At 38.7% G+C, this 16,821-nt stretch overlaps 1 protein-coding gene across 2 annotated transcripts in view; it reads left to right on the top strand.

Annotated features, from left to right (window-relative positions):
• The window catches only part of SLC10A7 (solute carrier family 10 member 7), a 152,267-nt gene that overhangs the window by 120,278 nt on the left and 15,168 nt on the right, over nt 1-16,821 (top strand). For both annotated transcript variants that reach the window (XM_082050938.1, XM_082050937.1), the window contains 3 exons: nt 4,098-4,263; nt 7,175-7,226; nt 8,791-8,864. In XM_082050938.1, coding sequence (XP_081907064.1) covers nt 4,098-4,263; nt 7,175-7,226; nt 8,791-8,864 — 292 coding nt within the window. The remainder of the gene's footprint in view (nt 1-4,097; nt 4,264-7,174; nt 7,227-8,790; nt 8,865-16,821) is intronic.

Below are 16,821 nucleotides of genomic sequence, written 5' to 3'. Positions count from 1 at the left end.
TGGCGCATTTGCTTTGGGAGGCTGGTGTTTAGACAAGGAGGTTAAGGCAGGACACAGAGTAGTCTGGAGGTAAAATGCTGTGGATGTAACCAATCTGGTAGAAGAACTAAATTGAAATGGGGACACTACTGTTAATTCATGTGTAATTACATTCCTTTGTTGTTAAAAATAAGATCCCGGGCAAGAGGAAAGTTTGAGCCTGGAACTGTATTTTGAAGTAAATTTGAGCTGATGCCTTTCCAAAAACCTTTGGATATTGCCAGGACATCATCACTAGGAGGTAGTTGCCTGATGGACACTTTTTATGTTCTTGTATTGTCTAACTTTTCTGTGAGTTTATCAGCATCTTTCATCATGCAGGTCATTTATAAAATATCACCTACTACAAATTTTTGCTTCTTTTCCTCTCTTCTCTCCACTAAACCATGGTTTAAAGGAAAGATTCACCATGCACGTTTCATTTATGTGTATCCTCCGTGTTAACCATCAGGAATTCCCTGGTCTTTGAGGCTGGCATTTAAATCTGCACAAAAATCTTTACAGTTCATTGTGCCTAATGTGATCCCTAAAATAGGACCAGAGATGCCAGAGCCCTCCTTGCAGAAGTGATTCTGCAAGAGTCTCAGCAGGAATGCAGGTTGTAAGGCTTTTGTATCTTGAGATTTATCCTTTAAAAAATTGTGTGTGCATTCTGTGCAACATGATAATATCCTGCAGCATTTCCCCATGTAAAGTAATATTTTAAATGCTTTTATGTTTCACATAAGGATTATTCTTCTGACATTTCAGCTTCCTTACTCCTCTTCCAAGATACTGTTTTTAATGGTATTTTTAATGTGAGGAAGTCCCTTCCACTAGAAACTATTCATCTGAAGAGTATTCCCCTTCTTGCTCTTTTCCTTCAGTGTGCCAGTCTGATGCATCTGTTTTGGATGTCAGTCTTTCACATTTCTACCCCAGGCTGTAAGTTCATCTTTTCACAGAAGTATCCATGCAGACATTTTCTCAACTGCTTGTGTCTCTGGTACTTGTCCCTCCCATGTCCACACTTGTACTGGTATGTACTTCAAAATACTGGACTTTGTCATTTTAACTATCAAATTTTAACTATCCAATGCCACCTGAGTAGGTACCTGGAGTTTGGCATCCTTAGTACAGATCATAGAATGCAAAAATGATTGTGTTTGCTTTTGCTGTGTTTGCAGACAAACGATGCTTAGTATCTCTGTCCAGGCTCTGAATTACCTATGAGATTCTTTTATTTAATAATTTCAATCTCCATTGCTCATGGCTTTTCAACCTCTGTTAGACTTCCAGTCAAAGTGCCAACACCACAGGACAACTACATTCGCTGGCTGGCTCTGTGTTCTTTATCGTGTGTTATCTTTATTGTATTTGTGAGATTTATTGTTATTTCACTACAAATCTTAACAATTTTTAAGTCCTATTTTAACCCTGAAAAGTTATAGAATTTGGTTAAGAATTAAAAGGCTTTCAAAGCATCCTTGTCCTGAAACAACTCTGCAGGGCATGAATAAGTAACAAATGGATTGTTTTTCAGTCAAAATTAATCAGCTGACATGAGCTTCCCTGTGAAAAATCTAGTTGAGCTTTCACAGATACCTGTAGGGTTATATTTCTCCCCTCTAAAGTTGTACAGGAATTTAGGTTACCTTGAATCATTGGTCATAGGCTGAATCAATCTCTGAAATTATAGAACTTCTTCAACCTTGATCAAACTGTATGGAATTCTGTGTTAGAAGATATATTTTGTCTGTTTTTACAGTATGAATTTAGCATGACACTGGGTTGATTGTATGATTTCCTGAAGCCACAATTTAGTTCTTCAGGGTTTGCTTATGTAATTTTAAAAAAATACTGTGTGCAGTGAGAAGCCATACCGGTATTTATGGTTGTTGAGTCAGAATAATTCCAGACTAGATAGAGGTGAATACTTAAAGAAGATATCAGCCAATTGAAAATTTTTAGGAAATACTGCTTGCAGTTTCCTTTTTTTAAATGTTTTTCCTTTCTCTTGTATATTGGTCCATGTTAAATATGTGTATAAAGTTATTATTGTCGTGTGTTTTATTATTCATTAATTATACCTTGTAGAGACACAAGGTTGTAGTTTTTGTAATAAATACCTCCACTATAAGTTGTACTGTGGCATAATTAACCATCACTTTTCTTTTTCAACATCATGTTACCTTCAGTGTAAGTCTGGTGGAAGTAGCATAAATAAATAGTTGATATTCAGTGGCCTTTCTTTTTCCCCAATGTGACCTTAATTTAGGGGAGAATCTGGGGGTTTTAAACTTCCTTAGAAAATGCTCACTTTAGAGGTGAAGAACTTCGTTGTTTGCTTCTGATAATTACAGAGTCCCAAGCCTGCTCAGATCAGATTAATTTGGTTTTTCCATTCAATGTCTGCACACTAAATGTCATCCCACAGCTTTCTTGCCTCTCTCATCAACGTGGTGTTTATTCGTGCCCAGTGGCATGTAAGGAGGTGGCTGAAGGGGCTTCACTGAATGCCCTTCCAGAAGTTTGACTGTATATTCTGAGTTGTGTTCTCTCTTTAACATCTGGCAAGTGTGAAATTTTAAAGTTGAGTGTTTTCACTGGGGTTTTTAGCATTCCCTCACGTGGTTTCCCGTAAATCTGTTATTTTTCATCAGCGGGAAGCTTATGAGTGCTGGAAGGTAACTGCTGGTCTTCAGCCTGCTTAGCTTTGCGTGAATTCCGTGTGCCAGATTTTTGGTTCGTGCCCTACCATGTGGTTGCTGATGTCTGTTGGCTGTGGTGGTGCCTGCGGTACCTGCATCCAGGACTTCCCCGTTGAGAGGTTTGCAACCAAACTGGGAAGGCAGTGAGGCAAAGTGACAGCCGTGAGATCAATCCAGCAGCTTTGGCAGTTAGTGTGTGAAAAGGTCCTGTGGTAACATTGGTGATGATGTTTTGATATTAATCTTGAATATCTCTAAAATGTTCTGTATTATTAAACTGATAGTGGTGATGTTTGTTAATGGCACTGCTATGGGAAGGTAGCGAGTCACCTTTAGAGCCTCTGGTAGAAGTGCTTCAGGATCTTGTGGTATTATTTCTGAAAGAGCATGGTAACAGAGAACATTGTGAGGTCTCAGGAGAAACTAGGCAAGATAATGTGATTGCTGAAAAATTAACACAAGTCACAGCTGTATCATAAAAGCTTTAAAAAGTTTATTTCAAAGCATATAAAGTAAAGAGAAAAAATAAAAGTGACTCCCCAGGCAAGGCCAAAACAGACACGTATCTGCAGAGGCTTAGTCATAATTTGGCATAATTCGAAAGTTGAAGTTACTTTAAGATCTGTAGTTGTTTCTAAAAGAAAAAAAAAATTTGAAAAACAACTTTAGGTTCCATTTCCTGAAAGTGCAAAAGTTCCGCTAAGTACAGTAGGTTTCCTTATTTTCATGTGTTAATTCTGATCTTCTAAAAGCGTGCAAATGGCATTTGTCTTTGAATTTACAAAAACTCTGGATATTCAGACTTTGAATTATTTAAACTCCCACAACACATGCACTTTTGCTTTTCAAGCTTGAGTTATAATTTAATTAAAAACTTCTGGTGCATCGCTAGCTATTTAAATATTAAAATGTTCCATGGATCACTTTCGATTATCTACCATCATGAAATTCCTGAAGATGTCAGATTTTTAAGATTCCCAAAGTTGCACTTGGAATTGTCTGTTGATGCAAAGGGGACTGTGATAATTACATACATCCATTAGTATCAGCAGAGGAGATAAACTTTGGGGAGGCTTAATGGGCATGTCTCAGTGACAGCTAGCAAAGAACATTTGGCATGATTAAGGATGGATTTGAATGTACTTGAAAATATACTCTCATTATGGACGCCCAGTGGAAGTTGCACTACAAATGTTAAATTCCCCAGAAGAAGAGTTGTGTGGCAGGGAAGCTTTGAAATCCACTGTGGCCGTCATCCAAATTACTCTCTTCTCTTTGTGTCTTTCTGCTGTCAGATTCACTTTGTGATGCCCAACTTGGCTCCCTGCATCTTTGAAAAGAGGCAACCTGTTGGTTTCTGTGTTTCAGATTGTCCGAAGATACATCAAGGACTGGCTTGAAAGGAAGAAGCCTCCATTCGGCGCTATCAGCAGCTGCGTTCTCCTGATGATCATCTACACAACATTCTGTGATACTTTCGCCAATCCAAATATCGACCTTGATAAATTTAGCTTGATTATAATAGTGTTCATAAGTAAGTTCAGTCTTAAAGAATCTCTTTTATCTGCATTTCAGGTGTATAATGAGCTATATCTACTGGAAAGGGTGGGGCACAGAGGACACTGGAATGGAACTAGAGCTTGTACTTTTTAACATGTCTAGTAAACCAGGTCACCAGACTTTTTAGGGCTGGATGATGCTTTTAGGGCACTGAGTAAGCAATTAGAGAGGGATGAACCCTGCTGTTTGGGTGTGCCTGAGAATACCCTTTCTAAAAGGGCACAGTATTACCTTCCAAGCATTTATGACCATTCTGATTTGGCTTCTTTGTTATTAAACAACCATAAACACACAGACATTGGATTACAAACAGAGAGGGAAGATTTGTGTTTGAGCTGTTAACTCAAAAGCACTGTTATAAGTTTTAAATAGTTCCTCCTTACTGTATTATAAACCTAGAAACTCACTGGGAGTTCGAACGTGTTGATATTTTTCTGTGGATGAACACATTTCTTGCAGAGTTTTAGAAGCACTCTAGTCATTCAGCCTTAAATAACATACACATGAGAATAGACTGCTGGTATCCTTGCCGTCAGTTAAAAACAGACTTGCAGATCACCGCCTCCCTGGGAAAGGCAGCGGTATGTAGGCACTGTCTCCTTTCCCAGTAGAGAATCCTTGTCTTGCTTCAGACTGTCCAGAGACAAGAGTTTCAATTTGCTTGGGGGAGAGGTAACTGCGGTATCCTACAGTATAAATCACATCTCATATACTTTAAATCTGTTAGATTTCAAGAAATCAATGCATCACCTACCTTCAAGTGTGTGCACGTGCACATGTTTCTGTCTAATAAAAATAATATATCCTCTATAAATCCAACCTACGCTAAAGTCAGTAGGAAATGTGCCCCTGCTGTTAGTGGGTCAGTTCTTGTTCTGTCCTAATTGTGGCAGTTTTTTGGATTATGATACACAACCTGTGTGTGAAATACTACATGGAATTATAACTGGTGCTATATAAATACTTTATTCCGAAAGCAAAGAAGGAAGCCGTTCTGAGGAGCTTTTTCTCAAAATGGAGGAAATACTTATTTGCATAGGCACCTGAGAAGGACTGCATCCCAAGTGCACTTAAGTTAGCACAGAGTTGTCAACAAGAGAGGGATACGGAAATTTTCAATTCTGATTTAACAGGCAGTGGAACTAAGAATGAAGTAATTTTATGTTAGTGATGACCCCGATTTTGAAAGAAAAAAAAAAGAGTTCTGTAGTTAAAAAGGCACGGTTCTTTGAACAATTGATGTAGAGTGGTTACTTCCATTGCCTTTCTTTTATTTCCCTGCAAGATTCTGCATTTGTGCCACATATATATATCACTTGCAGTAAAATACATTGAAGATCATTATATGTACACTTTCATTGCCAGTGTGCAAAACTGGAATTTCTTAGGAAGAATATTAACATAAGCATTGAAGCTCCTTGAAACATACTAGACATTTGGTTTATAAAATGGAAAACAAGAGTTGTGGAAATGGATATGCACGCGTATTCTAGAAGTTTCTGCACCTCCATTGGCTGTGTTGGCTGGACATGTGTGTTATGTTATACCAGGATATGAAATTAACACAAGGAGTTTGAGATGAAACTGCATTTATTATTCTGCTGATTAATGTTTTAATGTAATCTTTATGTTAATATTCTAGCTGCAGCAAAATATGCGCAAGGGATAATTGGTAGTAATGCATCGTTATTGCTTTACAGAATTATACATATTAAGGGTTTTTTCCTGTGCATATTAAATTAATGTACTTAGTTGCAGAAAAACTGTAATTCAGGAACAATGGATTGATTCCTTAGTTGAGGAAGGAAGAATTAAGTGCATGCTGAGGTGACATTTATACATCCTAGGAAATGTAAGTAGGAGAATGAAAAATGTCACCAGTAATAGCTAATATCTTTGTCATGTTGCCCAGTTGTAAACTGGGGTCAAAATCAAATGTATTGTCTTAAGACACGTTAGCCTTATTGCGTTCACAAATTTCGTGAGGAGAAAGGAGAAGACCCACCCCAGATCCTGCTGGAAGTAAAAGCCCTTTCCCCAAAACACACAGATCCCCAGGCAAGGTCTATTGCATCTCCCAGGGTTTCTCCTCTGGCTCTGCAGGGAGTTCCTGTGTCCTGGCACAGCCTCTGCAGTCCCTGCAGCTCCTCACCACATGGCTGGGAAGCCGTCTGCTTCCCGAGCTTGCTCCCTGCGTTTCCACGGACCAAGGGTGGGCTCTGAGCATCCCATAACTCCTGCGGGTGTTATGAGAGCTGCCCTCAGAAAGCTCAAACCCCCCACACACTTACAAAGCTGAAGTTCAAGAAAAGCCGCTTAATCTGATGTATGTTGCCCAGTTCAGGAACTAGCCTTTGTCTCAGAGGGAATTAAGTCTGAGATGATCTTCTGTTATTAGTGATAATTTGCCGGGAGAATAATATACCCGATGTGTGAGAATATTTATTGTGATCATGCTTACACATTTTACTTTCTTCCAGAAAGGGGCTAAATTTCAGTACTTGGCAACAAGAGCATATCTTGGAGATTTTATGTTGTCAACCCAGTAAGCGAAACTAGCGCAAACAGATGTGTAGCATGCAGCAGTGAACATCCCCGCCATTCATCCTGTCAAGAAATACTTGATTCAGAAGCATTACCTCAAGAAGAACTTGTGTAGCCATGATATTAGCTCTGGCTTTCTCGGGTGTAATGATACATATTGTTCTTCCAGACATGATCGTTAATAAAGGTTGCCTGTCATTGGATTTCTTTGGATAGGCTTGGTCCAGCCTAGCTTCTGAGGGGTTGTGTGGGGGCAAAAGGCATGTACACAGCAACTACAGAGATTTAAGTGATCTTTATTTCTGTGATGTAAGTCTAATTTTAACTTGTTTCTCTTTCAGTATTTTCTATTCAGATGAGCTTCATGTTTTTGACTTTCCTCTTCTCCACAAGGTAATTGAATGTGCTGAATCAGAACCTTTGAATATTTGTTTTGTGTGATATATTTGTTTTGAGTGATACAGTTTATGCAAATGTGTAAGGGCAGGTTTCTGAATAGGGGTGACCTCATTTTGGTATTTCATATTGTCCTTAGTGCATTTTCTCTGTTAGGGTTTCATAGGCTAAGAGAGCAGGACCTGAAATCTGTCCTTTCTTATGTGTTAATTACAGAGTTGTTAAATCTCAATCAATCACTGCTATACCTCATCCACTGAAAAAAATGGATTTGCACAGATGTCACTGAAGGTATAATTTGCCCTGCAGACATGCTGATGACATATGAGAGAGAGAACTCAGTTTGACTTTTTACATCTCAAGATACATTTGCTGGGCTGGCAATTCACTCTTCTCTGTATATGTCAAATATGTTACATTTATATGGTGATTCTTAAAAGACAGTTGTCCTGAACTGATGTTTGGTAGAGCTGTTTTTTTCTTTTTAAATATCTACCAGGAAGAACAGTTGTGTGTTCACATCTCCAAAAATAATACCGTGAGAATGTTAGCCAATGGCTTAGTGCGTCTCTTGAGCTGGTCGGAGTATCCACCATTATCTTCTCACTTAGACTTACTGGAGTATTTTCCTCAGCAGCACTTTGCTGAATGGGAAGTGCCGCAACACAGCAGAGTCCAGACATATGCTTTATATAAATTATACGATATCTGTGAGGGAGAATCACAAAGAAAGGTGCAATGTCTTAGAGCTACTTGCACTTTTTTTTTTAAATGCCACAAGAAAATTTCTCTGACAAGGTCATACTCTGACCTCAGAAGGCATTTTTAAATAACTTTTGAACTGCTAGACCTAACCTAAGGGGGAAGATATATCCCAACTGTAAAATCTAAAATGCCATAAGTAGTAACCAACTCAGACAGTATGGAAAATATTTAGAATCTCATTAAATTATTCCTGATTTGAACCAAAGGGTTTTCCATTGGCTAATCATATACCTCTGTATGTAATTTTCCTACCCTCCCTGGCCTTACTCTCTGTGTGTAAACCCTCAGATGCAGTTTTTCTCTGAAGTGGGAGACAGCTACATAGTCTAAGCAGTGCTCCTACTGCAGACTCAATATACTATCTAAATTGAGTGGTTTTCTAACATTACATACTAGGAAAATAAATTGTAGGTTGTTAGGGTTTTGTGTGTTTGTTTGTTTGTTTGTTTTTCACAGAGCCGAGCTGGCCACTGCTGTGATATAGCATGTTTGCAAAAGAAACCTTGGCTGGAACAAAGTTACGTCCTACATACCATGTGTTCAAAATTCCTCTCCTTCATGTGAGAGTGTATTCGTTAAAGAGTTTGCCACACCAGAGAAACAATTCTGCTTAAGGAAAAAAAAAAAAATCACACACTACTGTTCATTTGTGTGTAGAATTATTTCTGTCACTAGACTGATCACTGATCAAAGTGATGTGAACCTGCATATGAATCCTCAAAGTAATATATTTGATCAATGATGTTTTAAGAAGATTTTTTTCTATCAGTGGTTATTAAAACTCTTTCTTTTCTAGGAATAACTCTGGTTTCACACCAGCAGACACAGTGGCTATTGTTTTCTGCTCCACACACAAATCGCTCACCCTGGGTAAGTCAGGAGATAAGCTTTTGAGCAATACAACAGTAACATTCATATTATGCTGTGTTGAAGAAAAAGTTGGTTTCTGGCTTTTCTGCTTAAATGATTTAGGGTTTAGTGTGACAAGTGAGGCTAACAGTGTGATACTAATTGTGGTATAGTATTCTTGCACAGATAAAATAAATGCTTATTGCAGAGTAGTCTTCTCCACTGAGAACTTAGTGGTTATACAGTAAGACCACCTTATTTATGGAAATCTGTATTTTTCTTTCTATTCTTATTCTGTTATGTTACCTAATCCAATATTGATAAAATTTCATTTTTGTTACTGAAAATATCGTATTTGTGCATCTCACAGTAAAATCTTACACCTCAAAGCTGGGATGTAAATGAAAATTAAATGAAAATTATGTAAATTAAAATTAAAGCATGTAGTATATTGAGAAATCACAAATAGGCAATATTGTCTTTTGCTTCAGATGAGCACAAAATACATGTTTATTTTAAGTCTGCAGATATTTTAGATTTATTTATTATAATTCATTTATCAAAACACCATTGAGATATTTGTCACTTACAGCCTCTTAGTGATAATAAGGTGTTCTGACGGAAATTCACGAAATACTGCTAAATCAGTTATGCTTAAGGCCACGTTCTACTGCTTAATCCATTAAGTTCAGTCAGAGAAATGACTAGTACTTGAATATTTTCTCACTGGTTTTCAAAAAATGAAAACATGCACTTGATAAAGCATATGTGACTGAATCTATGCCTTTTCAAGATGTTATCTGTTAAAGGGAAACACGGGTGGTAACAACAACAAAGGTAAGAACACATCCTGGAACAAGGGAAGAAGAAAAATTCAGACTTAGGTGAGATGTTTCCAAGTCAGTTTGATACAGCAAAACTCATCTCAGGGTTCTTTGCTTCAGCCAGGCCTGTGCTACAGAACTGTTAGCAAGTGCCCTTGAAAGTCTGGGAAGTGAAGGAGTTCCTGGAAGACAAGAAAAAGGCAAACGTAATGCCTCTTTTCACAATGGAAGTGAGGAGGGGACAAGGGATTATGGATCAGTGAGTTTAACTTCATTTTGTAGAAAACTACTGAAACAAATAAATAAATAATTTTAACAGCGTAGGAAGAAACAAGGAAATGAGTAACAGCCCCGTAGATTTGTCAAATGCAGATCATACCAAACCTACCTGATTTCCTTTCACACAAGTTCCTGTGGGTTGCAGAGAAATAGCAAAAGTTGCTATTGACAGCATTATGGCTTTTGATATTTGCGTGGTATTTTTGGCTCCACAATTCAAAAATGATGTGGACCAACTGGAAAGAGATCAGAGGAGAGTGCCACGAATGATCGTAGATCTCAAAATCGTGACCCCGGAGGAAGGTTGAAACAATACTACTGAAATACAGTAGTGATCTTCAAATGCGTAAATGTTGATGCAAAGAAGGAAAAAAATAACTCTCAGTGGACTTTGAAAAGGGAAGGTCTTTGTTACAATGATGAAAATTTAAGTGAACAGTCAGGGAAACCTGTCTAATGTAAATCTCTTTAGCTTTGGAATATGTTGCCTATTGATGTCTTGAATCTACTGTCATTGTAGACATGCCTCAGGAATTAGATAACTGGAGTTGATCCTGACTTGGAGCAGAATATAGATTAAATGACATTAGGTCTTTTCCAGCCAAATGTTTTGTGAAACTGAAGCTTCAACTAATAAATGAGCTTGTATTCAAGAGGACAGTTACACTTGTATTTATAGAAGAAGACAACTCCACACATAAGTCATAACGTGCTACCGTACTTGCTATTATATGGAGGTGCATATAAATGTAGGACACAAGTGTGATACTACATAAGAGAAACTTGTTGTATTTAACAGCACAAATGTGTAGGTCTCCCTTCCCCTCCCCAGTGAAAATAGTTTTATATGCACTCTATCAATACTTCTGCAGCTTGCCATGGCATTAAGAAAATAAGCACAAAGCCTTTTTTTAATATTTCAATCCTAAAGGAGCTTTCCTTTACCCAGAAAAAAATGAGGACTCTTGATTTCTGTTACTCACTCTACCAAGCATCCTCATGCACCCTGTCTTGACCTGCACCCTGTGCACAGCGCTAGCACTCTCTCCTTTTTGTATTTTATTTTCTCCTTTAGAATAACCTAGTTCGAGGTTCCTAGCTTGCCTGACATTTTCCCAATTCTGGGTTACTGCTCTCATTAGCACAGCCTGATGAGTCAGGCTTTGTATTTTGCAGCTTTCTTTGTCCACCTTGACTTCAAGGACTCCTGCAGCTTCTTTGCAGCCATAGATACTTTCACCCTGCTAATACAGATGACTCATGGCTAAATGCAAATTTAAATGAAACAGATAGATGGTGGAACACAGTATTGCAGGACTGTTTCTTGGCTACAGACTGTTTCATTTGTCAGCTTTAGGACAGACTGCTTTTACCTTCATCCATTAAGAGCTGGTCTCTCATGGAAAGTAAGTTTACCTCCTAGAAGGGCAGTCATAAGATGCCATTTGTTCTAATGCTTTGTGCTTTTGCACTGCCTTTCCTTGCTGCTCAGGGCCTGTGGTGAGATTGCTGGGTGTTTGGGACCTGCTTCCCTTGCTGTCTCCCGTCTCCGGGACTCAGTTTTGTCATGGTTTCTTTGAGGGTTCCAGGCTTGTCTTGTGTGGGGCCAGCAGCAGCATGTCCTGAATTGAGCACCACTCCTAATGGGGAAATGTTCTTTCTGGCAGTCCCTGGGAGCTCATCTTTGGGAAACCTGAGGGCCCTGGCACTTTGGGGTGCACCCCTCCACAGTGTGTGCACTACATAGGCAATGCCAGCTGTGGATCAGTTCCCAGCTGGCTGGCTTTGAGATGGTTGGTGTTTTACTTGGTTCGGTATTAGTACCAGGTCCAGATAAGACAGAGCTGCTTGAACATGCATTTCTGTGTAAATAGGGAGGATTGGGTTTGATGAAGCTGTAGCACAGTGAGACGTGCTCCTGGACTGATGGTGTAAACAGGAGCTGTTAACTAGAGCAGCTGCTGTTGATTCCTTCACTGCAGATGGAAGCAGAGTAGATCTAATTCGTATTTAAGGATCAAGCATTTCTGAATGATAGTTAAATCTATCTGTGGCGCAGTCCTGCCCATCCTGATCTTAGCAGAAACAAGAGTAGACATGGGCATTTTGGACCTTACTCTTTTGTTCTGTCACATTTCTCCTTGTCCAGAGGTGTTTACTATGAACCCTTCAATGAGAAACCTTCTGTTCCCTTGTAGGAGAGAGAGTTTTTCCCTCTCTCTCTCTCTCTCTCTCTCTGTCATTACAATGCCTGAAAGCACAAACTAGGCTTGAGGTCTGGTTTCATATCTGTTGTGGAGCTCTTTGTTTATCTTCAGGATTCCAGTGGTGGTGTATAAATGACCCCCCCAACACTTGTTCTTTCACTTTGAAACTGATTTCTCTCAGCTTGGCAGGTGAAACTCCGAATAGGTACGTCTGGCCCATTCCCCAGGGAGCTTAGAATGGCACTAACTAAAGTGGAAGAAGAGCTGACAGCTTTCAAGCTTTAGAAGTGGTAATAGGAGAGGCATGAGAAGACTTTTATAAGTCACTTTCTCCCACACCATATTATGAAACCAACTAATTCCCATGCAGTGCATGCTCATGAGGCCAACTGCCACTTCCACTGTTGAATCCATGAATAAGTGCTTGCTCTGCACAGAGATGAGTGCTGCTCCCATATGCTGGGTTTTATTTTGTAGACAGAACAGTTGACACACTTTTTGTCTAAAAGATCAGAGTGCAGGGCATGTTTGTGTAAGGACAAATTACGCAGGGTAGGTGCCTTTGTGTTTCTGAGTTAGGAACACAAGCTGATATTTCTGAATAGAGGTGGATGCTTTGGCAGTTTTTTGAATATAGTACATCACATATGCAGCACAAAAATGTTTATTTGTATTTCACTTAATGAGTGAAACAGGATATAAACTTACAACTAGCGAAGATGAATATAGTATTCACAATGCTCTCTGGCATATTCATATACACTTTGTTCTCTTTCTCTCCTTCTGCCTACTCACATATATGCCCAGTACATGTGAGCACACACATATGCAGACATTTGATGCATGGCTTTTATTAGTGCATTTGCCATTGATTGATTAGTACTTAGTATTAGTACTTCTTCTATTGATTGATTGCAGATGAAGTGACTATTTGACCTTTAATTATGAGCCTTGCTATTGAAAATGACATTGAGCTATGGCCTCGCATAATCCATCTGGAAAGCCCGACATGATGCCATTCCCTGGAGTTCATTCAGTGAGAAGAGAAGAGAAGAGGCCTCAAGGAAGTGCAAAGCTATCAGTGTGGCTCATCTAAAAAAATATTGCAGAGTTGTTGCGTGCACTTACACAAAAGTTGCAGCCAAATACAGAATGTTATTGTATATTTTTGCAGAGAGTCAATTGCTAGCCAAAAGTTACAACTCCGCAAGTAAAACGCAGGATTGTCAAAAAATATTTTCACTTTAATTCTTTATGTTTGCTATGTAAAATTATTTTTATCAGCAAAAAATTGAGTACTGCTACCCACTGCAAATGTCAGTACTGTAGGTATGATGAACAGCAGATTGGTAAGAAAAGTAAAACAAAAAAAATTACCCCACCTTATAATAAACTCAGGGTATTGTTTGTGATGCAGAGTGCATTTTTCCTCATTTGGATTTATCAATGTAGCGGTTTTTTTATGATGGAATTCTTAAATAATACAATCAAAGTTTCTAGGCTACAAAACTTTCAGGAAAGAATAGAGTTTATTTTGCAAATAAAAGCTAAGTGCTAACTGTCTTTGCATTGTTTTCACTTCATCCAAGTCTATTTTTTAAATACTCAGCTTCTTGCTGAGTACAGAACTGATAGTCTATACCTGAATAATTCTTAAAAACCTGGTGTAGTGCACAAGTAGATCCACAGACAACTCAGTTGCCTGTGAGCAGCTCATCTAGGCTGGGGATTACTCAGCCCATGCCTTCCCCTGAGTTGCCCAGCTGCACAGAGTGACAGAGTGCATTGGGCTCACATATATAGCTCCAATCTACTCACAGCTATCTATAGTTTGCTCATGTTTTCTAGAGATACTTCCTTACAAGTTTTTCAGAGATAAATGATGTATTTGCACAGCCTAAGTCACTGCTGTTTAATAGTAGCTGGCTTAATCTGTTTGGTTTTTTTTTTTCCTATACCCAAACTGTGTGAAAGGCTGTACTAATCAAGCATAGGCTCTTCTTATTGTATGGTGGTCATCACATTTCTCCTTTAGATTAAAAAATGCCCAAATATTCTAACTTGTGTTAAGATAAAAGGTATAATTTTGATTTTTAAAAGGAGTCATCTCTGAATAGCTCTATAATAGATGGTAAATTGGGTTGCATTGCACTGAGTGAGTCTTCAGGCTATACTCTATGATATTCTTGAAGTATTGCGATGGTTCTTTGCTCCTGGCAGAGAATTGTCCTTTAAGGTACTTATTCATCAAGGTACTAACTGTGAGTAGCTATAAATGTGTGAATAATTCCTCTGACTTTTACATAAAGATCTAGAAAATAATCTTGGTTAATTGATCTCTAAAAGTTTTCAAGAGTAAGACTTTTGATACTGTCTCTTTTATTTTCAAAATTTTCCTGTGAGTGTTGAACATGACACATTACTGCTGGCATCATATCATACTTCTTAGTGTTGTTAGTGCTTGAATTTGCATGTCTTCTTATCTGTAACAGACTTTTAGTCCCATTTTTTACCCAGGTGTCTAGTAGAGTGATGTAAGTTAAAATCATCTGTCTGCTCCTCTGCCTAGAACTGGTGGGTGCTGACCCTTGGGGCAGAAGAAAAGCTGATAGGAAAAATAAACTTAAAGAAATTAGTGTCTTGTAGAGACCACGTCTAGGCCAAGAATCCCCCCTCACTACTGCTGGAGAGTTAGAAACTGTTTCCCATTCCTGCTTATGAGATCCCAGGGCATTTAGTTGCTGCTAGAACCTTTCATGAGTTTTGACACCGTGATCCTTTGGCCAAAATGAAAAGATTTTCTCATCTCTTCAGTGTTTGCCCAGCATTTGCTTGGAAGCAGCAGCAAGTGATTGGCTGGGCTTTTTCCTCTGCTCTGTGATTCTCTTTGTCTTTGTCCTCTCTTGATCCCTGAAAAGTAAGAACTGAGCGATTTGTGTTACTTGAGATGGTAGTGGGGAGAGCATAAGGACCTGGATCTATTGCACTTCTCTCATGTTAGCATTTTTTTTTGTAGCCAAACTTAAGGGCAGGTGGATCACCCACCTTGGGGCTGTACTTTCAGGGAGAACTCTGCTGGCAGGACAATCTGAAAGTGGGAAATGGCGTCATCCCGTGAGTTATAGCGGCTTTTGGAGACAGAGTACCTGATTCTCCCTTGGTTTTTTTAATCACAAGAATCACAATTTAGCGTGTCTGATCTATTGCAGTTTACTCAGTTTTGACCTCTCTGTGGTTCCAGAAGGGGAAATACTAGAGTAAATTAGGGAATCTCCTTTTTTTTTTTTTTTTCTGACCTGAAACGTATGTCTCTTTGATTAGTCTTAGAATGTGGCGAGAAATTCTGTACTAGCTCCCAGGGCTTCCTTTTCATCTGTAGACTCTGCCAGTAGTAGGTTTTTATTAATATTTAGGAAGTTTGCCTCCAGCAGTACTAAAATGTGCATCAGAGGACAACAGTTGTTTACTGTGTTTGAACTGAAGAATCTCACCCAGGAGATCTCATTCACTTGAAGTTTACATCTCTCAATCTCGACTTGCAGAAAGAGATCGATGAATAACAATTGTCATTTCAGAGTTGCACCTCTCCAATTATTTATTTGGTTGTGTGTCTTCCCAGATGTACATGTAATTGGATCAGACACTAAAAACCAGACTGCAGGTTTTTAATGACAGCAAGCTCATACCTCTTTATAATAGAAACAAAAAAATAAACGTGCATATCTATCTGTAAAATGATAATGACACAAGAGCCCTCCCTCCCCACCAAAACTAGTTAAACTTAATTTATCTGCTTTAAGAAACGACAATATATTCAGCAGACAGCTGACAGGTTACCCTCGGGAAGATCCACGTTTGGACATGACTCAAGATATTTTTTTACCTCAAGCTGGCAGAGGCTACGAGTGTCACCCATACTAAAGCTGGCACGTATTGAAGATGATGTTGAGTCTCCCTGAGAGTTGCATCTACATTTGCTGCTCTCAGTGCACCTTCTGGCAGCCGGTCTGAGCTACTGGCTTCCAGACACTTCTGAAACAGTGGGTGCAAAGATGTGAAAAATCAACAGCAGCAGCAAAATTTAGAAGTCTCATAGTCCTATTGCAGGATAGTCTTGGGAATCTAGAAAAGGGACCCTCCTCTCAAAGCTGCCATGACCACTGCAAGCACATAACCCTAGTTCATAGAGGTTTAGAACACGAAGTAGTGTCCCTCAGTATTTGTAGGTAGTGAGCTGTTTTCTCAAAGTGCCTTCCCAAATGATTGGAGCACTAAGGCTTTTCTGGCCTCTTGTCTTCTTTTCTTGGCCACAGAAGTCAGATAAAGAGAGAATTAAAGGAAGAATTATGCTAGCATTTTTTGGTGGTGTTATGAAGAGAGCTGTTTTCTTGTTTTACCATTTATAATGAATCTGTGTATCAATGTTTTCCTTTGCATCAAGTCTTTAGGGAATTAAAAAAAAAGCTTTAAAAAACTCTAATTAAAAGATAGCATTAAATAGTTTGAAGCATAATCCTTTCCTTCTTGTGTTTACAAACGTAATAAGAACAAATGTAAAACATGTTTATAATGACTTTTTTAATACTACGTGTAAGTAAAGTCCACATAATCAAAACTTTATGGCTGAGAAATCCTAGCCTCAGCTATGTGTGAAAAGGGCAGTAGCGT

Source organism: Streptopelia decaocto, assembly GCF_964273445.1.
Source record: "Streptopelia decaocto genome assembly, chromosome: 4".
In the NCBI taxonomy this organism is placed as follows: domain Eukaryota; kingdom Metazoa; phylum Chordata; class Aves; order Columbiformes; family Columbidae; genus Streptopelia; species Streptopelia decaocto.
Note: the sequence above shows the minus strand (reverse complement) of the source record. Positions and strands in the feature narration are given on the sequence as shown.